General features: G+C 37.8%; 1 protein-coding gene across 1 annotated transcript in view; it reads left to right on the forward strand.

The window, feature by feature from the left end:
• CUL3 (cullin 3) overlaps nucleotides 1-21179 on the forward strand; it is a 52318-nt gene extending 31139 nt beyond the window's left edge. Inside the window, exons 4-16 of the mRNA XM_030227007.2 lie at nucleotides 41-201; nucleotides 1080-1194; nucleotides 2458-2686; nucleotides 4289-4434; nucleotides 7297-7473; nucleotides 8510-8680; nucleotides 10025-10132; nucleotides 13219-13343; nucleotides 13706-13802; nucleotides 14778-14912; nucleotides 18985-19171; nucleotides 19913-20058; nucleotides 20699-21179. Coding sequence (XP_030082867.1) covers nucleotides 41-201; nucleotides 1080-1194; nucleotides 2458-2686; nucleotides 4289-4434; nucleotides 7297-7473; nucleotides 8510-8680; nucleotides 10025-10132; nucleotides 13219-13343; nucleotides 13706-13802; nucleotides 14778-14912; nucleotides 18985-19171; nucleotides 19913-20058; nucleotides 20699-20830 — 1929 coding nt within the window. The 3' untranslated portion in view covers nucleotides 20831-21179. The remainder of the gene's footprint in view (nucleotides 1-40; nucleotides 202-1079; nucleotides 1195-2457; nucleotides 2687-4288; nucleotides 4435-7296; nucleotides 7474-8509; nucleotides 8681-10024; nucleotides 10133-13218; nucleotides 13344-13705; nucleotides 13803-14777; nucleotides 14913-18984; nucleotides 19172-19912; nucleotides 20059-20698) is intronic.
• The last annotated feature ends 5596 nt before the right edge of the window (nucleotides 21180-26775 follow it).

Genomic DNA, 26775 nt, shown 5'->3' on the forward strand with positions numbered 1-26775 from the left:
TGAATTCACAGTGTTATTGCTGTTCATGCCCTTGCTGCAGGACCGAGTGTATGTGCAGCAGAACAACGTGGAGAATGTCTACAACTTGGGCCTGATCATTTTTCGAGATCAGGTTGTACGTTATGGTTGCATCAGGGATCACCTGAGGCAAACCCTGCTGGATATGATTGCAAGAGAGAGGAAAGGAGAAGTTGTAGACAGGTAAGATGTTTGTAAGTGGAGTCTTTTGTTGTAAAGAATAGCTGTCGATTTTTAAAGAGTGACTCAAGAACATATACAAATAATTCGTTATTTAAAATCACATTTGTGACTAAAATTTCTTCAATTCTAGAGTAACATTTCTTTGTGTATTGTATTTTAGCATAATGGTAAACAGGGTAGCTTGTTAATATAATTTTCAATATTTACCTTGCTACTCTGCCTGCATTTCTGTGTGACTAAGATTGCCCAACCTGCAATTCAGGAAAAGAAAAAGACTCTCCAGCTACAGCTGTGTATTGTCCCCTACTGCCAGAAAGTGGAATCTTTTTCTAGATGCAGTTCTTTTGTTTTCATTAACTTGCTGATGCATTTGAATTTTGGTGGCATTTATTTTGTGTTCAGCTGGGGTTTTTATTTCTTTTTTTTAGATTTTTGTGTGTTTGTTTGTTTTTTTTTAAACAGCCAGCCATCCAAAAACCTCAAACTTTGCATAGCAACTTCCACATGTGCAGTTGTTTTGAAGTTGCAGTTGCTCAGTTCTGACCTATGTGTGCAGTTTTCTTTGAAGTACTATTTTTGGTTATATTTCTTATATATTAATATGTATTCTTCATAATTTTATGACTTAGTAGAACTTGAGTCATTTGTCCCTGTCATTGCATTTAAAATAATTAATAAACATTGTCAGCTCTTCAGTTTTGAACAAAACCAAACAATTTTGCTTGTGTAAAATGCCATGTACCAAACAGATTAGAATGGACTTTCTGTTGCTACATTTTATTAAAGTTAATATTGTCTTATGAGTTGTTATTCTGCTGTGTACTCTGTCTTACAACCACATAGATTTCTCAAGTTGTTAACAACTTACTTTTTGGCAGAGGCGCAATAAGAAATGCTTGCCAGATGTTAATGATTCTAGGTCTTGAAGGAAGGTCAGTCTATGAAGAAGACTTTGAGGCTCCATTTTTGGAGATGTCTGCAGAATTTTTTCAGGTACAGCAATTTTCTAATACCAAATTTGGAATGCTGTTATAACTCTCAGATCAATAAACTGTCAGATTTGGTGGTACTTTACGTACTTGTTGCTTTTTTGATGAGTATGTCCATCTCCATTAAATGAGGTAAGAAAAATAATCGCTAACTTGGCAGGAAAAAGTAACACAGATTTTATAGAATTAGCATAATTGGAATGTAGTTTTGAGCTATGAGTGCCAATGACCTGTACAGTAATCACCATGCTAATCTTGTGCCTGCTTTAGATTATTTCATGTATCTTAGTCTACATCTGCTTTGCCCCACAGTCTCTTTGAAATGACGGTACCATGAAAGGTTGAGACTGTTTCAGGCTTGGAAACCTGTCAAACTGCCTATGAGGAAACTTTGATACCTTCATAGTTTCACATTTGTGAGGGTTTTTTGTAATAAAATAAACCAAATCAAGAAACTAAGCATATCCCAGTCTGATCAAACATCAAATAATACATTCCAAATATTTTCTGAGGGTTTTTTTCTGTGTGATACTTGGAGGAGGAGAGCCAGTTAAGTGCTTGTTGAGCGTAATCATGATCATCTATTGCTGGAAACTTGTAGAAATTTAAAAATTATGTTTAAAATATCTAGATAAGGTAATTTGTTAGTCTCCCATTTCTCATGCAGGATCAATTGTCATATGCTCTGATCTACTAACTTCCTTGAAAAGCAGAAGCATATGTTGCACAGCCCTTTAAATGTCAGTGTTCTGTTTTTCATTGGTGCTTAAATGAAAGTAATTCTTTTTCTTAATTTTATATAAGTTCTATTACTTAGTTTTGCCTGAAAATAAAGACTTCTTTTCTCCAAAGACTCTGCTGACCAGTATGAATAAAAACAAGTTGACATGAAATAATGGGCTCAGCATTGTCACTAATGAGAATAAGGAGAACTACCATAAACTGGTATTTGGAAGGAATTTTTGATCCTTCCCTTTCCCCATCTTTGTTTTCTTTGAACCTGTGGCTAAAACTGTAGTTGGTAACTGGAAACTAAGTTGGCTTGGGTTGTTTTACTATGAAAAATACATTGTTTATATTGCATGTACCCCCTTATGTAACACATTTAGTATAATAGAACCTTTATTTTGTGTTAAGTTGTATGTGAATCTTGGATGTGTTGGACATTCTGTGTTTGATTTGAACTTGCTTATAAATGCTGATCTGACATGTTTTCCTTTTACCCTTTACAAAAAAAATCTAAAGTACTAATTTATCTTAATCACAGATGGAAAGTCAGAAATTTTTAGCTGAAAACAGTGCTTCTGTATATATAAAGAAAGTAGAAGCTAGAATTAATGAAGAAATAGAGCGGGTGATGCACTGTCTGGATAAATCAACAGAAGAACCCATTGTGAAAGTTGTTGAGAGGGAGCTTATTTCCAAGCACATGAAAACTATAGTGGAAATGGAGAACTCTGGGCTAGTTCATATGCTGAAGAATGGGAAGACAGAAGGTAAGACTGCATCATTTGTGTGACACAAATGCTTCTGATACTGCTTATTGTTTTTAAACATGGGATAGATAAGTCAAGCTTAACACCTGTGTTTCTGTGTAATCATTCTGTGGCAACATTTAGTAACTGTTTCACAAACATCTGAGAATATTCAGTGACTATTAGATGCCTCTTAAAACAGAGCCTATACACCTAACTTGTTTCTGTTTAGTGCCAGATACAGGTAGTTTTTTTGGTAAACCAAGTATCTCATAAGAAAAGTGCAAATATATTGTAGTGGTTTTTGTCACCAGTTGACCACAAGCCATTTTATTTTATTATTTCCATTCCTCTAATATGTATTTGTGAAAATGAATCACATTTTTTTGGTCCACAGGCAGTTATTTAAGAAGTACTTGTGTAAAAGACTTAAACAGAAGCATTGCAGGACCAATTCTTGGGAGGGGGTGTTGTTGCAGAAAGGAGTTGGCTGTTTTTTCAGGATATGAAGCAGCTTATTGAAGTGGTTGAAACAGAAGGGCTTGGCTTGATTTGCTTTTCCCTTACAGAGGTTGATGTGGGACAGAGTGACTGAATGAAAGTTATTATGGAAATAGAAGCTAAGTTTCTAAAGCAGCATAACGAAGAGGGATTGTAGTATCTATGTTTAGAAATCAGTGCTCACTCTAAAGCCATGAGAAACGGGGAGCAGCCTTGCTGCTCTGATTAATGGCCTTTGTTCATTAAAGCAGCTTCACAATTACTAGGTAACTCAGAGCACAAAGTGAGCACATTTCCTAGCTGTAAAAAAGAATTACTCTGTTTAAAAAGAAAGTGATAATACTATACTTAACACTTTCTTCTTTAATATCCAGTTTAGATTCACTTCAGGCTGAGGGTGCAAGGATATTGAAGGGTATTCATAAAATACAGGAATTTGTTTAACTTTTATCAGCCTTGGTTTGATTCAGTTAACTAGTAGAGTGGAAATGCTGCTTTGTGAAAATGAGATTTTTCACAAAGGTACAAGGATGGATTGTTCTTTTGGAAAGCAATGTTTAGCCTAACCCACTTCTCATTATTTTAGGTGGATGAAACATAGTAGTGTAAAAGTGTATGACTGGCTTTAAGACAAATATAAATTAAACTCTTTAAGTTTTTACCAGTTTTTGCTTTTAATACAGAAACAAGCATCTCATTAGTTCTGTCCTATTTGCTTTCAAAAAAAAAAAAAAAAAGTTGGATGCAACGCTTGATTTTGGGAATGATAATCTTGGAAGCTACTTTCTTAAATACCCCTGGAAAGCATAATCTTGTTCACTCTCCTTTAGAATTAGCATCATCCTTTGCTGGCCTGGAGGTCAGCAATAACAGGTTCCCTGCTACAGACAACCTAGAATAATTGAATACAGTCTTTGCTTTTCAGTTTGGTGCTGCTGCAGTCAGCATCTTGTCAGGGCTCAAGGAAAGACATCAGAAGAATCTGGTGCCTGAGCTGTTACAGGATGCTTTCTGTGGCTCAAGAGGCTGAACTTCAACTGTCAGCTTTAGCTCTGAGATGAATGAGTTACAGAAGTGTAACACACAGAGGCGTCCTGCATAATCTCTCATTCTTCCTTGCAGACCTTGCTTGCATGTACAAGTTGTTCAGCCGTGTGCCAAATGGTCTGAAGACAATGTGTGAGTGCATGAGCTCATACCTGAGAGAGCAAGGCAAAGCACTGGTTTCTGAAGAGGGAGAAGGAAAGAATCCAGTTGACTACATTCAGGTAGTTAAAGTATTTAACTTCCTTTTCTTTCCTACATTCCCCACAGTAGCAGTTCATCACATACACAATTTATAAGGTATGCCTTAGTATTGATTCAAAAGGCGTTGTTATTAATAAGCTAAATTTATAAATGCTTTTTAATGTACATTCTCTGAATCTTCAGGCATGTTTAGAACTTTTACTGAAATTGGTTGGAAAGCACATACTAAGTTTTTGTGCTTTCCGTACTTGCTTTTAATAAACAACCTACTCAGCCTAATTATCTAACTGGTGGAAACTTCTTGGATTTCCCTAAATGCTGTGCCTCCAGAGTGAGTTGTATGTCTGCTGACAAATAGCTTTATAGTGTCCAGTTTGTTTAATTTTATGTAACATTAGCTATCAGTGTTTATTGAGGCAAAAATCACATGGCAATGTTTCATGGCAAGCTTAGCTGTGACTGAGGGGTGAATGTGTTTATCAGTCATAACAGATTACTCATTCCATTCTCTGTCTCCATAAGAAACAGAACAGTTCTGCATGTTGAAAGATGTGAGTGTTCTTTCTTGTTCTCTTTCACTAAGTGATGTGTACCATTAATTTATCAAGATCACAAAATATGCTTCAGAATTGTCATCTTTTCTCTTCCATTGTCTCTGAGAAGATGGTTTGAAATTTGCATATAAAACCTTTGGAGTTTATTGAACCTTAAAGCTGTGTTTCTATACCTGGAAGATGTTTTATATTTCTTGTGAAAGTGTGTATTCATTAACATTGCGGTTTTTTAAATGTGTGGTTCAAGTCCTTGTGTCTGTGCTTCATGAGAAACGTTTAATGGATGTCTGTCAATCTCTGCTGTTTTGTTTGAAGACAATAACTGTGCTAGAACTGGTTACTCTTTGAAGAAGCCATTTGAGTATAAAAACATTTTTGATTGGATTATTAATTTTCTGGCAATGCTGAAGCAAACTTCTTACCAGGTTTGCACAATAGTCACCTCTTCAAGGCCTGGTTAAAAAAAGAGAGGATGCCCTTGAAAAATGATTAGCTTTAATGATTAAGGACTCTTACATTTGTGGTAGTGAAAAAAAAAAAAAAGTGAGGATGGGGGGGGCAGGAATGTGTGCAAATTATGTGGAAAATAAGGGTCTGGATTACTTTGAAGTAATTTTAGCTCCTGATGGGCCTAAAGAGGTATCGTAAAAAATTTAACTGAGAAAAACAGATCTAAAATCTTAATTATAAAGATAGTATCAAGGTTTTCTGTCACAAAGGTGGAAGGCAAAATGAGGCTGAGGAGGACTTGCCCATGTGCTTCGGCAGAGCTCAGCCCCTCAGTATGGCCTCCAGCATCTCATGAAGATGTCCTGGGGCAGGGATTGACATTCAGGTACTGAAAAATGCCCAGAAAGGTTTATCCACCACTTCCACTGAGGGGATGGAAGCAGAGAGGAATATCTATGAATTGAGAAACCACCTTGCTCTTTTCATCTCAGCCATGTTCATGTGACTCTGTCAAGGACAATAGCACTAAGGAGACAGACATGGAAGCTGCATTAAACCATCAAGAAAAAAACTCCATCATAGCTCAGCACTACTTCCACAACATGACATCACCCTGAGCATAATTGGTGAGATGCTTGCAACAGCATTGCCAGGGGATTAGATTTAAAACTTTGTATAATAGTTTGAAGGGATGTTGAAATGCTTTTGTAATTCAAGGTACTAACAGTTTCTCCTGTTTAACACCAGGTTGTTCAGATGGTGTACTCCTGGAGAGGAGACATGAGCTAACCTTGGTAAACAGAGAGATAGTGGGATTTACTTTGAATTTAAAATTTCTAATACGCATTAATTAGCCTGTCTAAAGATCATTCCTTTAAGTGAGATGGTGAGTTCCTAAGAAATATTACTACTTCTTTGAGTAATTCTTGAATGGCTTCTTTAAGTAACCGCATATGAATAATTTCTTAAGAACCCAAAGATGTAAATATCACTTAACTTAAAGAGTTTTTGCAGGCAGTGGTTGTCCCTGACAAATCTAACTCTCAAGTGAAAATCTCTCTCCCTGCCTGCCAAATGCTGTCTCAGTTAAAACCTGTGTTTATCATACTTACTTAGCAAGGTGCTCAGGTGATTTTAAGATGCTTCCCGCTTCTATACTCAGTTGCTTTAACCTTGGGTGGAGATCTAAAAATGATGTTGAGAGTCCAATGGTTTAGTTCCGAGGAGGTGGTTCAGTTCGGGACCCTGATGCATGTATCTAACTTTCATATGCTCCCAGTGACACCTGATGATCAGCAAGAAACACACAACTGAATAATACAGAACATGTCCCTGGATTAAATTGGGGAAGCAAACACTGACAAGTTTAGGCCTGTTGTTGCAGTGTGTTTTCTCCTCAAACTTGTTCAGTAGCCCTAGGGATGCACTTAATTGGTGCTCAGCCTCAGCTTTCCCATATGCTGTGTTTATGATACTGACTTTGTCTATATTGTTTGGAATAGAAAAGGCTTAATGAGTGCAACAAATACCTCCTTTAAGTTGTTGATTCAAAAATACAGGAAGTCAACCTGTTTAACAAGGGTGTTAAAAAGCTTTCTTAATCTGAGAAGTGTATTATAACAAACTGCACCAGTGTTTGACACCAATCTTTTAGCTAGTTTATGTGAAAATTGCTTCTCTAAGAGATTCACGGCAGCAATAGAAATTTAGAAAGGCAAATGACATTTCAGATACTTTCTAACAATGCTGAACAGAGAGCATTGCAGAACCTCTGACTGTAGATCTGGTCTTCTCTATGGCCTCATCTATTATTATTGTTTCCCAGCTTACAACTTCACATCAGTGAAAATGGTTTTGCTTTCTTCTCATTTTTGACAGGGTTTGCTGGACTTGAAGAGTAGGTTTGATCGCTTCCTCCAAGAGTCTTTCAATAACGACCGGCTCTTCAAGCAGACGATTGCGGGTGACTTCGAGTACTTCCTCAACCTCAACTCCAGGTCTCCAGAGTACCTCTCATTATTTATTGATGATAAGCTGAAAAAGGGAGTCAAAGGGGTAAGTATAAATGAGCTCAAAATATCATGCTTTTTGCTCTGTAAACTTGGATGGAATTAAACTAAGCTACTTTTCTAAGAATTATTTTTAAATTCAGAGAAATTACAATTTTACCTTCAAAAAAGGTGTATGTAACACGTCTGAGCTCATAACAACTTGGATCTAAACTGACAGAAAAATCAGACATAACGAGATCTGTGTGGCTTGTCACCTACCTCTGAAGCAGCATACCTGAACTACTTACAGCAGATACTGTCTCAAAAACAATTACGTTCTGGTAGATTCTGCAGCTCTCTTATTTTGAAACCTTACATATAATTTCCTTAAGTATATTAATAGTTCGGCAGCTATTCTCATTATCTAATAATTTCTTTTGAAAATTAATTTGGTTAGAGAAAAGGGTTTGTCTTTGCTGCTTTTTACTGTCTTTACATACCAGAGAACTATTATCATATCTGTCTTCTAGTTCTGAGTACATCTGTTGCCTTCAGTCTTAGCTTCTTTCATGACATTTTCTGAGGTACAGAATCCAGAACTGGACAGGATGGTTCAGCTGAGGCTTCAGTTACTCCAAATAAAACTTAGCATTAGAGCATACAGCTTGGGCTTTGGTAATCAAAGAGTAAATTCTGGTTTTTTATAAAACAAATAATTGTTTTATTTGTGTGGCACTAGACAGGCTTTGCAAAAGATGTTTCAACAGTTAAAAATTTTAATTCCAAATGAACTTTTCTACTCCTAATACTGATTTCCCTCATGCTGTTTTAAACTTACCCAGGAACTTTTACTGTATTTATCAAATTCTACCCATTAGTTGTTTCTCTTTTCCCTTGCTCTTGCCTTCCCTTCATTTTAGATCTATTTCTTACTCCACTTTATTGAGTTAGTGCACTGTTCTTTCAGCTGTCAATCATATATTGGACCAGTTTTGTTGGCTACTGTTAGACCATCTGCTGCTCTGAATTACTTGAAGTGCTTAGGTTGTGGAAGACACTTATGCTGGAAGAATAAAACCAGCAAATTATTTCTTTTACAGCTAACAGAGCAAGAAGTAGAAACTATATTGGATAAGGCAATGGTTTTATTCAGGTTTATGCAAGAGAAAGATGTTTTTGAACGCTATTACAAGCAGCACTTGGCAAGAAGGCTTCTGACAAATAAGAGTGTTTCAGATGACTCTGAGAAAAATATGATCTCCAAATTAAAGGTAAGGCAGTACTTGCATACTTTTTAGGGCTTTTTCTTTCTTTTTTATTTTTCATAAATATGGTTTCTTCTGGTTTTACATGAGACATATAGATGATACTACTGTTGATGGCTGCTAAATACAGAGCTGATCTTGAAAGCTCCAAGAGAAACTACAAAAGGTTTTTCAAATATTTTCATGAAAATAAAAGGAAGGAAGTACTGAAAAGCCCCTGTGATGAGAGTGCAATCTAGAAAACAATTTTTTCCTAAGTTTTTAAATAATAGGACCACTGCTGTGACTGAATTTGAAGACTGTGTTTTGTCCTGGGTTTTCGGTTATTTACAGTACAATTTTGTTATTGCTTGTGTTGTTTTTCAGTTGTCTCTATCAGCAGACTGGTTATAATGCTCAAGTCCTTTTTGATTAAGTGGTGTGAGAAAAAATAATCTTTGTATCAGTCTCTAGAAACACATTTTCCTTAGCTGGGTAAATACTGATTAAATAGACCAAGAGCTAGAGAAGAAGATAAAGCCTGAAGTTGACTAGACCTTAAAGTTCTGTTCTTCTCAAGTTGCATGATAAATTATTAGAGCACTTCTGAAGTAGAGGGATCCTAAAATCAAACCGCACTGATGCTTATTTTTGAACTTCATATTCTATCAGTGAGCCAAGCCTGCTTGTATCAGATTTCTCCAAATCTCTCAGTATTAATTCCTTCTCAATTACCCCTCCACCACTTTGAGCCTGGTGATTCAGAAAGCACAGGGCACACATGCATTTGCAAGGTGAATCATTGCACATGAAGTGCCCTCTTTTCTACAGAGCTGCAGAGTGGTCAGGATGCTGAATAGCAGGTTTCCTTTCCCATGTATTCACAGGCACACAGACCTGCCTGTGCACATCTGTCCATGTGCAGGTGTTCCTCATTCTCACAAGGCCTAGGAATCTTGCTGGGTAATCTGTAGTCAGCCTTCAAAATAAAACACTCCTAGGACAACAGGAGTTTCCTTGTGATATAAATAGGGTTCATTCGCCTTTACAGAATTGTGTTAAAAGCAGGTAAAAGTGCATGTCTTGATTTGATAAGCTTTCACGGTTTTTAATATGATATAGAAGTCTAAGACAAAATACAATAATGGAGAAAAGAGAAGGAAAGCAAGTTAAGATCTGTGTAGGGTTAGATCTTTATATAAGATAGGAATCTTTTCTGGGAGCTGAATGTAATGCAAATGGAAATTCCAGTAACCAAAAGTACAGAAATGTAGTTTTGGGGATTTATAACTAAATTTAGTCTTGCAGTTTGCCTATCAGAAGCTTTGTTATCATAGTGCTGGTACAACAAATTATTTTGTGTGGTTTTAGACTGAATGTGGATGTCAATTCACGTCGAAACTGGAAGGAATGTTCAGGGACATGAGCATCTCAAACACAACGATGGATGAGTTCAGGCAACATCTTCAGGCAACAGGGGTAAGTGCTGGGGTCTGTGTGCTTTGTGCTTGATCTTTTGCTTCAGTACACACCCTCACATGTGCCCATGCTTGTGGTTCTTCATTTGTTGGTAAATGCATGTGTGATAAGGACTTGGTCAGCTTGTACAGCTTGTTCCTTTTTTTACTGTGTGTCTTATCTTATAAACTGTATCAGCATTTCCTGAAATGCCAGAGTCAGTTGGGACTTCCATCCACAGCTCGAGTGGTGCCAGTTCCATTCCACAAACTCCGTGTGTCCAAAGGACTGGGCTCAGCGGCTCTGCCGGGCGGCACCGCCAGGGGGCGTGCCGTGCCCACCCCCCGGCCCAGCTGTGCCTGCCCAGCTGTGCCCACCCCCGGCCCAGCCCAGCTGTGCTGCCCGCCAGGGCCCAGCTGCCAGCTCCCATGAGTATTTCCCAGCAAAGCCTCCCATTCTTCAAGGTTAATCGTCAGTTGTGATGTGTATTTTTTTGCTAAGAGCAAGAAAAATACTGTGTGCTGCAGGTATTTGCAAAGCACACCATCTCATGTTGAGCTTTCCTCACACAGTTAATGTCTTTGCTAAAACTGCTATTTTATTGCAAATTTCAAAGTTTAGTTTTTGAAGTTTTCTTGCAAATTGTCAAATATTTATTTAGTTGTTTAATTAGAAAAATTACTCTGTCTTGTAAAAGTAGGCCCCTCTAATATTTTAGGGAGACATCATTCTTTTTTGAGCTATCAGTTTACTTGCTCTAAAACATTTTTTTTCTGTACTGATGCTCAGTACAGAAAAATTACAGTAGCGTGTAATAGTGTATAATAAACAGCCAAGTAGTTCCCTGTGTGCAGGTAAGTAGGGTCAGTACATCAAACCTGTTTGAGACAGTTTCAGAAGTCTGAAGCCAGGAATATTTTCATGGATATACTCTGTCCAGTGTCCCTGGTTGTGCAAGGTGATATGAAATCTTTGTTGTCTTGAAGCAGTTGCTGAAGTCCTCCTCATCAGCATTCTGTGACTCATCATGAGTAGGAGAACAGCATGTTCTCTAAGGGGAATGAGAAAAGGATGGAGAGGAAGTGGATAAAGGTGTTTTTGGACAGGCAGCTTTACTACTGGTTTGTTTGGTTTCTCTACTTTAGAGGCTAGTCATGTTTTGCTTCTGGAATGCTTGAAATATAAATTTCAATAAAAATTTGTTGGAGTATTCCCTTTTCTTGGTAGCATGGCAGGCTTGGACATGTAGGGAAAGAGGGGGTTCTTAAAGATTCATGTACTTTACGTGACAATCTTAAAATAAGTGAGTTAATAAATGATATCTCTATCTTCTTTTTAGCTATATACAGCTAAGAAGATGAATTGAAAATGTTAACAGATGTTCCATTAGGCTTTATTTGAAACTTCATCTTTCTCTTGGCAAGACACCAGCAGTTCATGTGATGGTTTCCTTGTGGCCAGCCTAATTGTGGCCTTTTAATGAAATTTCCAGAAGTACTATTTAGGAAATACAGGAAGATTTGGGGGATTTTGTTACTGTTAAATTGCTGGTTATACTGTGTTTTATATGACATAGTTTGTTCTGCTCCTTTTTAAACAGTTTCAGTGCCTTGAATGTGTACAGTGCCTCCTAGAGGTGTCAGGCATCTGCTTTTCTCACAGTAATCCTACCTGCAAAGTTTCCTTCTGCATCCCCTATCCTGAGATGTGGGCAGTGCCAAGGTCTGTGTAGATGATTGATTTGCTCTCAGAAAGTGGAAAGCTCAGCACCAGGGGAAGTCCAGGCTTATAGATTGAGAAATTTCTGTAACTGTGATCCTGAAACATTTCTTGGAGTTCTGTAAAGACTGGGTCACTTCAGGGTACTTTCCACTAATTCATAACATTTTCATGCTGAAAAGACATCTTGTAAATAAAGTGCTGCCAAAACTTTTTTGTCTTACCAACTGCTTAGTGCTCATAGTGTAGGATGGGGGACATTCTGAATTAGTGCTGTGTTCTGGTCTGGCAAAGACCAAAAATTTTTGGGAAATTGTTGCCATCTCAGCTCAAGTGTTTCAGTTCCAGATAAATATATTTTCTCTATCTTTCTGTCTGCACTGATGGCCTTTTCCCACACTTTGTTTGAAGGAAGAAAACTGTTGAAGCTTGCTTAGGTTTATGAGAATTTTCCTGAGCACAAGCTGGTTGGTGCATACAGGCATTCAGTACACACAAGACAAAAACTCTTCTGTAGTGCATGGAAATGCTACTCTGCTATTGAATAGTGAAAGTTTGGGTTCAGGTGGCAGGTTTTGATCTTTTAAAACATAATGTGTTCTACTTCTGGGTAGTGGATTTATAGAAGTTGAATATTGTTTGCTTTGGGTTTTTTGTCCATAATGTGTGTTCTTTGAAGGTATTGGTTCTAACTCCTAAAGCTGAAAGTCAATTTTAAGCTTAATAATACTCAACTTAGTTGAGATACCTAATGAGGATTATGCATCACTGGTAGCCAGACCTTTATCATCTACCAACACATCTTTATAGATCAGCACTTGAGCTGGGGAATGGTTCCTCACCAGTGCTGAATATTGAGAGTCATGGCTGTCCTTAGGGAAAGACGGTAGGTAGGCTGTGCAAAAGTGAGTAACTGTTGGCATTGCAGCCCAGAGATGAACCATAGGGAGCTTAACATTAGATAGGCAGTATTTCCTCTCTACTTCCAGAGAGTGCATTTAGAAAGAGTTATTTTGAAACTGACACATTACATGCAACCTGGCTTTATTGCATGTCATCAAAAACCCCATTTACAAAGATTTGTTGTACGTATCACAAGTTCTGTTTATGATCACAGACACTTAGTTCTTGATTAAGAATTCCTTTTGTTCAATTCTGTATGCTCTTAAATGCTAGAGGGGAATAATGTAGAGGATTTTTGCTGTACCATCTACTCTAATAGTGATGAATCAATGTATTTGTCTGGTTTTTGTAAAAGGAACGTTTACAGATATGTCTGTTTCTTTTGTAGCTAGACAAAATTCTAAATATTTTACACTGATACAGACAAAGTGGTGAAACATGGTCTTGTTTTAAAACAGTGTATGTTTTCTTCCAATTACCCTTAGGTCTCACTAGGAGGTGTTGATCTCACAGTGCGTGTCCTCACAACAGGTTACTGGCCTACCCAGTCAGCCACACCAAAGTGCAACATCCCTCCAGCTCCCAGACATGCTTTTGAAATATTTAGAAGGTATGTATTACTGCAGATTTTTAGGTAGAGGTTTAAGATGAAACTTTCTAAACTTAGCTATACATTTTTTTTTTTTTTACTTGCACAGATTTTTTTTTTAACAGCTTTACTGTTAAAGATGTGCTGGCAAACTCTTCTTTTTCAGCTCATGTGAAAATTAGAGAATGCAATACTTGCATTATGATGCTTGAGGTTTTGGGAGATTTTAAATAAAATTCTGACAAAAGTTAATGTTTTGAAAAAGCAAAAATGTTTTAAGAATGTTCTCAATAGCTCCAAAAGGCTTTGTAACTTTTAAAATGTATTTCCTCTTCAATACAAAATGTGAGCTATATATTATTTTCATTTCAATTCTATTACAGATTTTATTTAGCCAAACACAGTGGGCGACAGCTGACACTCCAGCATCACATGGGTTCTGCAGATCTCAATGCCACTTTCTATGGGCCTGTTAAAAAGGTAGAGAATCAAGATTATATAAATATTGTATCTTTTGGTAAAAGTTTGCAAACGCCTTTTTTTTTTTGTAACTTCAGAATTTTGTAAAATAAAAGCAAACCCATTGAGAATGTAAGAATAAGAAAAAGATGCTTTCCATCAGCCTTATAGTCTAATTCTTTCTGTACAGTAGTTTTGCTTTGGCATGTTTTCCCCTCTGAATTTAATTTGAATGCATCACTCTGCATCATCTTTTACTTGAAGAAAAGGAATAAATGTGATCTTGAAGGGACCTCAATGGTTTGAGTGGTTTGGATTTTTTTGACTGTCAGTGAAAAGTGAAAAGAGACTTGTTACTTATTTTTGCTAAGCCAAGTTTAGCCTGCTTTTCATATGCAGAGTGCAATGTAGACAACATTTTTTCAAAACCAAGACTTGAGCAGAGTTTATAAAAGTACAATGCTTAATTTGTATGTGTACAGGAAAGGCATTTTGTAGTGATTAGACCAATACTAAAATGCTAAGCTGGAACTAGTAATGGTATGATGTTTGGGGATGTAGGAGGCAATGCAAAATGAAAGCAAAATTCTTACAACAAAGTATTAATAACATGCACTTGTGAGGATGTTGAAATTGTGTTAGTGTAGGATAAATATGTTGATAACTTTAAAGATAAGCTTATGAGAACTTGAAGGGTAGATAACTAATGGAACGGGAGCCTCAGAGTTGGTGAAGTCTCCATGCTTAGCAATGGTCAGTGTTTGATTGGTGGCTGTAGATGGCCTGGCCTGGATTCTGTATGGAGCTCAGCATCCCTGGCATTGTAAGGCAGCTGCTGGAGGAGCATCCTGGCCATGCCCCAAGGTGTTTGCTTTTCTGTCACTTCTGTAGGCTGATCTCCTAGAGAAATGTGTCACTGTGAAGCTTTGATCTTATTAGGATAAAACATTTTTCAGCGAAGAATAATCTAACAGTAGTTTTGGAATTTTAAAATAGGAAGATGGCTCAGAAGTCGGTGTAGGAGGTGCCCAAGTAACTGGCTCAAATACACGGAAGCACATATTGCAAGTCTCCACTTTCCAGATGACAATATTAATGCTATTTAACAACAGAGAAAAATACACTTTTGAGGTAAGTGTGTGGGTTTCTTACCTGATTCTAAATAAAACTGGTTTGGGCACTTTCTTGTCCTCTTGAGTTAGGCATTTGAAGAACAGGTGCCTCTCATTTTATGAGAGTATGAGTATGGATCAGGCCAAGCAGATCATTAGCAATGCACCTGGGAAGCAGTTCTGGGGGAGGAAATTATTTGGGAGCTGAAGGTTTCAGAAATGTTTGAGAATTGTGAGTGTGGTTATTCTAGGCCGCTGAGCTGTAGAAAAGCTGAAGTTGAAATGCAGCAGGTGGCTCCATTTCCTCATTTTGTCTTTGAGAAGCTGGATTAAGAGGCCAGAGGGTGGGGAAGAGTTTGTATCCTGGCTTCTTGAATACCTAAGTAAAATTGGCAGGCTGGACCATGCTTGGAGGATGAATCAAAGAACTTCCAGCCCTTCTCTGAGCTGATCAGCCAGAAAGGACAGTGAAAAAGGGTCTGGATAGATTCTTAACAAGGAGACCAGAGGGGTGTTGCTGAGAAAGGTTGAAATGTCAGCTAAGAGATGATAATGATGAAGACAGCTTAAGGAGAGGAGGAGGATCATGTGCTTTGTTGTGTTAGCACTATATTGTTAAGATAAATTGTTAGTTTTGTTTAGGACATTATCTTCTGTTTGAGAGAGCATTGGCAGCCTTGAAAAGCACTATGGTGCAGTTTGAAACAGTTGATTTCCAGGTTTTCTCATCTGCTTTTGACTGTGCTATGCATAGTAATCATCTGCCTTTTTGTTTGGATTGTGTTTTCAGCTTATTTGGCATATTTCTAGCCTGTTAATAAAGAAAGTTCCTTTGAAATGGTCTCAGTCGTGATTAAGGAAGGCAGGATTTGATAAGGGACTCTTAATAAACTACTGATAATTTAGACATTATTTTAGAACACAAAGTCCTCTGTGTTATGAGATCCATCACAGGAGCATTACAGCTTTGAGGACTTTGCAGAATATTTGAGGGAGTGAAAACAAGGAGGGGAACTTAACAGCTCTTTTTTCTTGAAGCTGATTTTGGGCTGGTAGCTGCCTTTTTCCACCAAATTGCAAGCTTAATGATAGTAGAGCCTTACCCATATATGAATAAATAACACTTGAGAGAGCAGTGAAAAATACAGTTTTTAATACATGCTCTAAATTATACTTTATTTTACCAAGACCAGATGATAGAGAAATATGTCCATCTGCTTTCAGGTTGTATGTTTTGTTTATTTCTGGTTTGGGAGTTCTTAAGCTCTTGCTTGGGGTCCAACTTGAACTAAAACATTAAGGAGGCATATTTGTGTTGTTTGGTTTCTTTGGTGAAGTGTGTGGGAGTTGTCTTTAACCCCAGCCAGGAAAGCTTATGAAAACTTCAGAGGAGAATGCATTTTATCTTTGTTCATTGATTACTGGATACCCTGATGAACTGCTGAGTGCTGGGCAACCATTCCTTCTCTGTTGTGTCAGATGAGTGCTTTCAGTGCAGCACAGCACGTGAGCTGACTTGTGTGTGCTGGTGTATCCTAAAGCTGTCTGATACACAAAGTGTTTCTGCACATTCACAGCTCAACAGATTCATCTGAAGTTGCCTTCACAGCTGAACAGACTTTGCTGTTTTATTTTGCATTCAGTGTGATTATTAATTGCAAACTTGATAAGATCCTCATAATAATCCTAATAGCCATGTGATTGAGAGAAAAAAATGGGATACTGATAATGCAAAAATTATCCATAAAATACTATGGAAACTTAAAAGATTGTTGCATAGAAAAATTTCTTCACAATAAATGTATACATTTATTGTATTCCTGCACAGCAACATTTTATTTATATATGCAAAATAGCTGTTGGCCATATAGGTGTATGTTAATGCTACTGAAGTGGAAGAGGAAGAATCTTCATGCAAGCCTTCAAAGAATGCTAATTTTTTCTACAAATTCATTTTCTAATCAAGTCTTATACTCAACATATTTTTCAGTTGATTTACATTACAGCTCAGTATTTTCAAAGGTGAAATGCTCACTTTTTGTAATGGCATCAGAAATAAGTGTGGCTCTTTATGTTTAACAAACAAGAAATACAAATGTGACCATAGCAGAATTGTGGAATAATTCCACAAAAATGTGAAATTAGAACTGTAAACTAGAACTGCAAATTGGATTACCTGTTCCCTCTTTTGCTGTCTACTTTGGAAAGTACACAAGTTGCAGTCTGTAAATAAAAGTAAAAATACTTTTTATTATTTCAACAAGATGACAGTTCTTTTCCTTTGTTTTTTTCTGCACATTTTCCTTCTAATAATCTGTGTTCTTGACAGAGTTCCATACCTGGAATGATCCTTTTGTAGCCCTCAGAGCTCTCACTTGGTAATATTTTACCACTGAGATTGTGTAATCAGTACTACTCCTGTGCACAAATCTATTTTTTTTGGACATGAGGAAGTAGTATACATTTCTCACTGCTACATCAAATATCTACATAAAAATATGTTCAGGAAAATGTTATACACAGGCTGAGGCATAGAGAGCACAGGAACATCTGTTATTCCCATTTACATTCATAGCTGCATTTTTTTTTTATTCAGCTTGAAATTTCTGGCTCCTTCTGAGGCAGCATATTGCAGTGCAATTCTTTGTGGTCCTTTCTTTAATGCGGGGTTATAAATTCTAAAAGTGAAACGGTTCAAGTGTGTTCATGGCTCAGCTGCAGAGTGAAGTACAACAGCAAATAGTGCTTTATATAAGGATGGATAGCATGAAACCCCCTCAAATTCCCTTTTGCTCTTTGTTTCACTTTTGTTAAAAGCAGAGTATTTTTTATATATATATGGCCTTGTAGAACCCATGTTGTTTTAAAAGGATTAATTTTAATTGTTGATGAAAAATCAAAGTTTGGGAGCCTGCATGTCACTGGCATTACATCATTAATAAGCTGTGTTTGGTTTGTAACCTTCAAGGCTTTTCATTTATCTAAGCTCTAAAGTCTTTCACCTTCGCTTGGTTTGGTAAATCTTATGCTGATCAGTACAGTAAGTTTTTTTTGTTGTGACCATGTAAAGGATTATACCTTCTTGGGATTTTTTTTTTTTTAAATACTACTGTGTACTGAATCTGAAAAAAATGTGTGAAGGTGACGACTGTGTTTGAAATAAAGCAGCAAAGGAAGAAATAGTAACTTTCTGTGAGCGGCTAGGGAAGAAACAATTTGATACTAAGAAATAGTTGAAATATGTGGATATTCACAATTTTAAATGGTATAGATATTTCTGAATACATTATGCTAAGAATATTCTTAGGAACGTTTTAGTATTTCCAAATCCTCTATAAGCAGAAGACATCAAAAATCCTGATTTTTTTTTTTTTTTTTTTTTTTTTGACTTGGTTTTTATTCTTTTTACCTCATTCTAGTTAACTTGACCTTATGTCAAAATAGTTTTGTGTGGCTTCACGTGACAGAGGTACACCGGGTTATGTACATGTTTTACAAACAGTCTTCTTCAAAGTTCATATATTTGCTGCACTGTAATGGGCTCTTTTTGTATTTCACCTGGAGAAGTCCTAGCCAAAGGCATCTGGGCTGTAAATAAATTGTTGAAGCTATTCAGAAGGGAGAGAGGTATGATGATGTGGAGAATTTGTATGCTACAGTGAAACCAGACATTGTTTGCTCCATTTATAAAGGTCTTTTAACAGCGTGGCTGAACACAAAAGTGTTTGTGCAGCTCTTGGTCATGAACAGCATCACTGAGTTAGTCAGAAGGTTTGGTTCACCCTGTTCAACAAACCCTGGAAACAGTTAACAAATCCTTTCAGCCCTCTCAGAAATGGCAGGGAAATGGAGCAGCTGGTTATTCATTCTTCTCCTTCCAGCTCATGGTGGCTGTTCATGTGACAGAATTTGCTGACTGCTGACCCAGGTGGATCATTTTGCACAGTACCCACTGAGACCTTGCTGCTGAATGAGTTCTACCTTTCAAGTGCCACAACTGTCACAGTATTACTTTTTAGCAATCCCTGATGTTGTGTGCAACACACAATACATCTACCACAGCCGTAAGCTAACTAAGTATTCTTCTTTAGGAAATTCAGCAAGAAACTGATATCCCTGAAAGAGAACTGGTTAGAGCCCTACAGTCCCTTGCATGTGGCAAACCAACACAACGTGTTCTCACAAAAGAGCCCAAGTCAAAAGAAATAGAAAATGGTCATATATTTACAGTGAATGATCAGTTCACATCTAAACTACACAGAGTCAAGATTCAGACGGGTAAGTCAGCCTTATATTCTACTCTCTTGCAGTCCCAAATCTGCCTTAAAACTTCAAATTATCTTTTGCAGGATTAATGTCCATAGAGGTAAAAGGAGAGAATTATTTTCTTGGTGATTAGTTGCATCAAAATTAAAATTCAAATGCCAAGAAAAGTGTGGAAGTCAGTTAAGCCTTTTACTTTACAAAATTTGTAATTATCTCTTACAGGAAATACTGAAAGAAAAATAGAATTCAAATTAAATAATAAAATGAAAAATATGCTACTGATTGATTCAGAAGTAGGAAAATTGCCTCATAAGTTGCTGTACTGCAGTGAAATGAGTGATGTTTTTAGCCCATGATACAACAGCCATTTTCAAGTACCAGGTAGCTTATAATGGTTTTGGGCAGTGATTTGGGTTTAACAAATAAGGAAGCTGAGTGTATGATCACCACTTCATTAGCTTATAGAAGTGTTGGTGCTTGTGCCTGTAAAGCAGATTTAAGTACTGTTCAAATTTTAACATAGTCGTAATTAAATAACAGTTTGTTATCTTGTCAGTTGCTATCAAAATATGCCAGGAAGTGTTAGTATGTTCTTGTGGCTGCTTTTCATTAAAAAAAAATAATCAACTTTGAAAATGTCAAAACTCTGGAAAATATAACTTGATGTCTAGATGAAATAAGTAGTGAAGCTAACACACAGTGAAACACATTTTAATTTTGCTAACATAATTTACATTCTCTATTTTCTTTAAGTTGCTGCCAAACAAGGAGAATCTGATCCAGAAAGGAAAGAAACAAGGCAGAAAGTAGATGATGACAGAAAACATGAGATAGAAGCTGCTATAGTTCGGATAATGAAATCTAGAAAGAAGATGCAGCACAATGTGCTAGTAGCAGAGGTATGCTGGTACAGAGTTTTGCTTTTGCTGTTATCTCATTGAAGTTACACGGCTCTTACTAACATGATTCTGAAAGGCTTTTGAGAGATGCTGTATTTAAACACATTGGTTTTTTCTCCATGTCTATCTGAGGACATACCTAAATCCTTACCCTTCACTTTAGGATGTACTCATGGGTGTATGTAATTTTCCTTCCTACTTTTAGTTCTGTTATGATGTTAAATTTCTTGAAAAGCAAACCAGTGTGCTTTACATTATTTTTGGCTTTGATCTTGTTACTGACTCTTGGGTCCAGGTTTGAGTGATTTGAGCTCTTAGCAGAGAAGCTGTCCTGCTGCTTTTCACTGCTAAGCTCACACAGCTCAAGGACATGACACATTTTGCACTCCTGGACTGCCTTTAGAGCTGTGAAACTGAGAGCATTCTCACCTTGTGACCATGCCTCTGTGGAGCTTTAAATCATACCCCAACATGAGCATGCAAGAGGAGGGACTGTCAGAAGTCTGCAAGCTGCTTTTTATTCTTTGTTGTTGTCACCATCTCTGTCTTAATACATTTTTCTGGTTGTTGTGTTCTGTTAGGGTACGTCAAGATCTTGCTTGTGCTGTGATTTTATATTGTTGGGTTTATTTTGTTTTAGGTAACTCAGCAGCTGAAGGCCCGATTCTTACCAAGTCCAGTTGTTATTAAAAAACGTATTGAAGGACTTATTGAGAGAGAATATTTGGCACGAACACCTGAGGATCGCAAAGTATACACTTACGTAGCATAAAATGCGTTCAGAAAATTTGATTTATTCTTGGACTATACTCTTCGCATGAACTGGGAAGTTCTTTTAAATCATTAATATTAAGACGACCATCTTCTCTATTAAATTACAGTACATGTTCTAGACCATTCAGATCAAGCCTTTTACTCCTTTTGAGAGTTTTTGACATGAATTAATTGAGCTTCAGGCTTTTCAACGTTATCCCTGTAGAGATCATCCTTACAATTCTTCGGGAAAATGTGAATGTGCCGCGTTTGTTTTCAATACTGTATGAAAACAGAGAAATAAAAATGACTTTAGAAAATACAGCTCATTTAAAAAAATAAATTTGTTGGAATTTCATTTCCCCAGATCTTCAGTGTTGATGTAAATGTGTTTCTGTAGTGTTGCTTAGCACTTCGCACATTGTATAAGTTGGGTTTAAAAGAAACCACAAGTGGTAAGGCAAAATTCCCACTTACCTTGCTCTGCTTCAAATGTTTTTTTTTTAACTAGACATGTTTATTTAAATACTTGCTAATTTTTTGAAGACCCAAGAAGACAACTTGAGCATGCTTCACTCTTCCAGCTGCACTCACTGTTCCAACAACATGAATCAGGAACTTCTGGGGGCTCAGAAAAGACCGTAATAATTTTGGCTTTCCCTTCTGTAATTTGAGTTCTTCTAAATTAAACTCTATATTGATTAGGTTTTTTTCTGGTTTCTTTATAGGAAAAAGGACAAGATTTTAGTGTGTATAAACTGTATAATAATTTTTGCTGTTGTACTCACTGCTGATGGTGGATTGTACAGGGCGATGTTTTTATTTCACTAAATGTGGACAAAATAAATTTAAAATAAATGGATTTAGTGTACACAAACAACTAATTCAAGTGTGTTAGAGTACAGGGTTGACAATCATTTGGAACTAAATACTGTCCCCTGGGTATGTACTGGGATTATATTTTGTTAATGAACATCATAGATGGAGGTGTAGCCCCAGGGCTTCCCATCATAAATGCATATTTCAGGAGATTAAAGTGAAGCCAGCGTGCACTATTTGTTTTTAAAAATGCATTTTAAACATGCAATAAAAAATTGTTACTGTAATGAAAATTTTAGTTCTTACCCTGAAACTTTTTTTCTTCTTGACAGTAGGCTGCAAAAATAGATTAAAAATAGCAGTTTGGTGGCATCATTCTTCTCACAGTTAGAAATTTTTGAGTGTGCATTGTACTGCAGTTTTTATTAAACCATATTTCTGACATTCCAATGCACATATTCTGTGCTTTCCCAGCCATAAGTATTTTTCTGCTTTAATTCAGAACAGTATTTATTTGTCTTGGATCACATTACTTTCACCCATAGATCTCGAAAATTTTGTTAGGATGGACTTTCCAACATGAAGAGCTAGAAATGAAGCAAAAAGAAAAGCTTGATTGTAGAGCATGTGCCAGAGCAGTTCTTGATGGGCTGTGCTAAACAAGTGCATGGTGCTGGTGCAACAGTCCAGTGTGACTGGAGGCTGTTTTTCACAATGTGTCCACAATTTTACCCCTCTCCAGCCTGTTAAGGTACAACTCCTGGCTGTTGTTCAAAAGTAGGATATTTCTTCTAAAGAGAGGGACTGGAATTAGCATGATATTTTAGCTTGACTATTTGGAAGATTTTTTTATGAAGCTTTAAGTTTACTGCACACCCCCAACACACCTACACACACACACACAGAGCAGTTTTTGAATCAGCAGGAGGTGGTGGCTGAAGAACTTTCTTGCCCTTATCCATCAGGAATTTATCCCCAAAAGAAATGAGCTGTGCCATTGGCCCTATTGAAAAGGTGTTAGCTGGCTGTTACTAAAACACCTCTGTCTCTGCACAGGGTATGCAAATCTTCAGTTGAGATGTCATTGTTTAGCCAGTACAACAGTACTAAACATAGGGAGCTGATCTGGGGGTTTGATTTTTGTTTAAAGTCAACAGAAACATCTTCCTCAAAATGTAAATCACTCTTCCATGCACCAACATGAAGGTTTTCTTTTATGTATAACTGACTCTTTATTAGCATCAGTGTTGTGATATTGTATGTTAATGTTTTCCCATGTGCTTTGCAGGGATGATTGGGTTCAAGTCCTTTTCCCTATGAAGTTTACAGAGATGTGAGTGTTGTGATTTGGGACAGGAGGTCTCTGTCCTGTGCATTGCCTCTGTACTTCTGTTGTACAGCAGCTGAAGTTTCCTACTTCTGGTGGCTTTTGGGAGGCTGAGGCTGAATGTTGTGTGAATGACTGTATAATTAGGTGTTGAAGAGTGTCTTTTTAAAAGCTGTGTGGGCAAGAGTGTTTGCCAGAAGAACAGCAGGTGGTGATGGCTGTCTTCAGTGAAAAATATTAAGAGTATAGTTTCCATTTTAATAGAATTTTGAAGATGCTATTCAGGAAGAGACTTCTGCTGAAGTCAGATTTCAAAAATATGCCCTTTACCATTGAACATGAGGTAGAGGATTGAAAAATGGAGAATGTGAAAGTTCCAGTAAGAGAACAAGACGTCACTAGGACTGTGCTTAAGGTGAGTTTGATGTTTACATGTTTGTATCTTAGTGGGATTTCATTTACAATATATAGTAAAATTCTGCTAAGCCTTATTTCAGTTGTCTCTTAATTTATACTTAAAGCTTCTTTGTAATTTTGTTAAAATTTCATTTGTAGGATTGTATGGATTACATGTGTGAGTGCAGTTATTTATAAGTTTGGTTTCTTTGCATTAATGTGCAGCTAAATGCAGTAACAAGACTTAATAAACTTGGAGTTTAATTCTTTGGAATTTTTAAAATTAAAAGTAGGGTTTGAGTTTTATAGCTGTTTGAAGATGTGTAGGCATGTATTTTCCTTGTGCATGAGTTTATTTAAAAGGATTTAGAGTATTCCTCATTTACCATCATAACAAAAATGATGATCCCATGGATCCCTGGTGCAGTTCTTGGTCTTTTCCCTGTTCACTACCTTTACAGCTTTGATTTACTCTTTATGTCCTCTGGAATTAATCCATACAATTTACCCACTGGCAATTCACAGAATAAATGAATGCCAAGCAGACCAAGTCTGTGATGTTAAACTACTCCTGAATGCAATGTCTTTCCTCTTTTCCAAAGAAAAACTTTGCTCTGTTGACCCTGAAGCTTCCAATGCAACACAATTTGTTCTAGGGGCTACTGCTTATTTAGAATCGGCCACTGGTGTCAGATTTACTTTCCCTCACCTTGTGAAAACAGAAGCTTTGCACTAAATATGCTGGATGGCTGAAGTATTTTCATTCACACGTACTGCAGTCAAATTGTGTAGTGCCTGATGGGTGGCACTTGCATATATATACATATCGTAATAGAGCCTTTCATAATGCAGAGTTGGGATAAGCTTGCACAGAGATGGGGTTCCAGTCTTTTCAGAAGTACCAAAAACTGGAACTACTTATGGCCTCTGCTTGTCCAAAACTGGCCAGAACCTCTGTAGCTCAATCAAACCCTTTGGCTCTGCTTTGTTCCTCATGGTGCTTAGGGGGAGCTGCACTCTGATCCTGAGCTCCCCTTTCCACGGAGCCCTTTAGAGCAAGGGTTGGTTTGACAGCCTGGAACTGGACTAAATAATGTGTACAGCTGGCATCATCTTGTGTGTGTCTGGGACAAAGCTGAATTTCTGTTGATACTCTCATTTTGATAGCTTGGGCAGTAATAACCAAGCTATCAAAATGTAATAACCATTGTGCTCAGTTTGAAGTGTGAGTTTACTGGTTCCTCAGTCCTCTGGAATGTTCATTTGAAAAGACTGTAAGATGCAGAACTTACATATCTAGCTGAAAGCTGGATAAAGATACAGAACAATAGTTCACCCTCTTTTCTGTCCTTCTGTGCAGGGAAGTGTTCATAGATTGTGCCCCCAAACTGCATTTAATATTCTGAATTTTTCAGCTGTGGTTGGTGTAACTGCATGGACATGGCTGGACCTCTTGTCCCAGGAGAGTCGTGTTGTGCTGGCATTAGTATGTGTCAACTGTATAAGCAGCTTCACTTCTGCTCTTTCCTTCCTTCCTTTCTTCTCCAAAACTGGAGCTTTCATGGGGTGTAAGTCCATGGGAGCTAATGCATGCAGTAGCTTTTAGGTGAACACAGAGCTTATGTGTAGGAAAAAAAGTAACATTTGAACATACAGCAGTGATGTTTTGCTAATCATTCTTTAAATGCAGTTTAAAAGTTAACTTTTATTCCAGGTACAACAGATGCAGAGGAGCCCTTGGATTTTAGAGCTACTCTCTTCCTCCTCTGTGAACACTGTGCTGCTGTGGTTCACTTCATTTGTGTGCTATGTCCTTCAAACCTGTCAGAGCAGTGATGTTTGGTCTGGCAGGAGCTGAAGCACAGGTGGGGGATGCTCAGGGCAGCAGAGGGAGGTGTGTTTGCCCCGAAGGCTGGTGCTGTCTTCGCTCCGGCTGCCCTGCGGGGAGGAAGGTGCATCTCGGGGGGAGCGACGGAGGGCTGGAGTAAAACGTGTTCCGAGGTAATGCCGAATGTCACGGGGCAGAGGGGTGCAAAAGGCAGGTTCAGTAACTTGTGCTCACCATGTGTAAGACGTTAACCTGTGCTGGGGGCCTGTCAGCACGCCATGTGTGTTACTGGGATGTGGGGTGTGCAGTACAGACCTGCTGTGAACATCCGGAGCTGTGTCCTGGGGCAGGGACCCCGCTGCCCGGTGCCTCACAGGGCTCCCCGGTGCGCCTTCTCACCCCCTGCTTTCCTTGACTGAAGCTCTGTTAAACACCCAGTAGCGTCTTCAACGAGCTGCTCCTGCAGTTTGTGTCTCATTGCACTCTTGGATGAAGCTGGGGATTGTGTTCCTCCAGGGATGCAAATTTCACCAAGAGGCAAGTAAAAATTCTGGTTCTAGGAAATGTGATTCAAATGCAGCTGTTGGTCTTTTTTGAACTGGAACCCAAGTGAGGGAGTAATGTCTGAAGTTACACCACTCTGCTCTTGTCTGATTGTTGTGATATAGAAGGATATCCACATGGAATAATATTCATTCTCAATCTGCTCAGGTAATAATGGCATCATAAAAGGATGAGCAACAGAAAAATGAGCTTTTAGGAATTGGTGAATAGCAGAAAAGAGTGAAAATACTATCACAAAGGACAGGAGATAGGCTCCAGGTTCTCAAATCACTCTTGCTTCTGTACTTTTCAGCATCTTTAGCTTCTTTGGCATCTTCTGCACTTCAGCTGCAGTAACAAGTGTGCTCTGAAAAATCCATGGATGTGATCTTGTTGCCCAGGGAGAATCATGCTTTCTGTCCAGGTGGGCTGTTAAGATCATGTTTAGTCTGGTGGTATTTTTAGCCTCTTGTTTTTAATCTTAGTTATTTACTTTTATTAGGTTAGTACTTGAAGGCTCAGTTTTGACCGCACTGTATTTATCCAATATGTGGAAAGAAAGCCACAGCATTAGTCCTTGCTTTAAGGAACTTAGATGTAAATATGATAATGTAAATGGCTCTGTTTTTACAATCTTTTAAATTAAGCCAAGTTTTTTTAAGGACAGCCCAGCTTTTTTAGGGAAATGCACACACTGGTAAGTGCACTCTGCCCCATTACACTCTAAGCCACTGAGGTTTAGGCTGGTGCTTCTGGTCTTTTCAAACACAATCTCTGACTTTTTTTTTTTTCACATTTTTTTACCTGCAAAGAAAATCTTGCAAATGTGGTGTGATCATACCTCACATCAGTATCTGCCTGGGTCTGCAGCCAGCCTGACAGTCTGCCTGCTCTCAGCAGCTGTTTGTGCTAAAGCAAGAACCAAGTTACTGCCTAGGAGGGAAAGGCCTGTTCCACCTCCCCAGTCCTGGGCAACTGCTGATCTGGACCAGCTGAAGACAGGACAAGGAAGTTGTCTGGAGGGCCCCATGCTCCTGTTTGCCTGAGTAAA

This window comes from Serinus canaria, chromosome 9 (assembly GCF_022539315.1).
Source record: "Serinus canaria isolate serCan28SL12 chromosome 9, serCan2020, whole genome shotgun sequence".
NCBI classification, from domain to species: Eukaryota; Metazoa; Chordata; class Aves; order Passeriformes; family Fringillidae; genus Serinus; species Serinus canaria.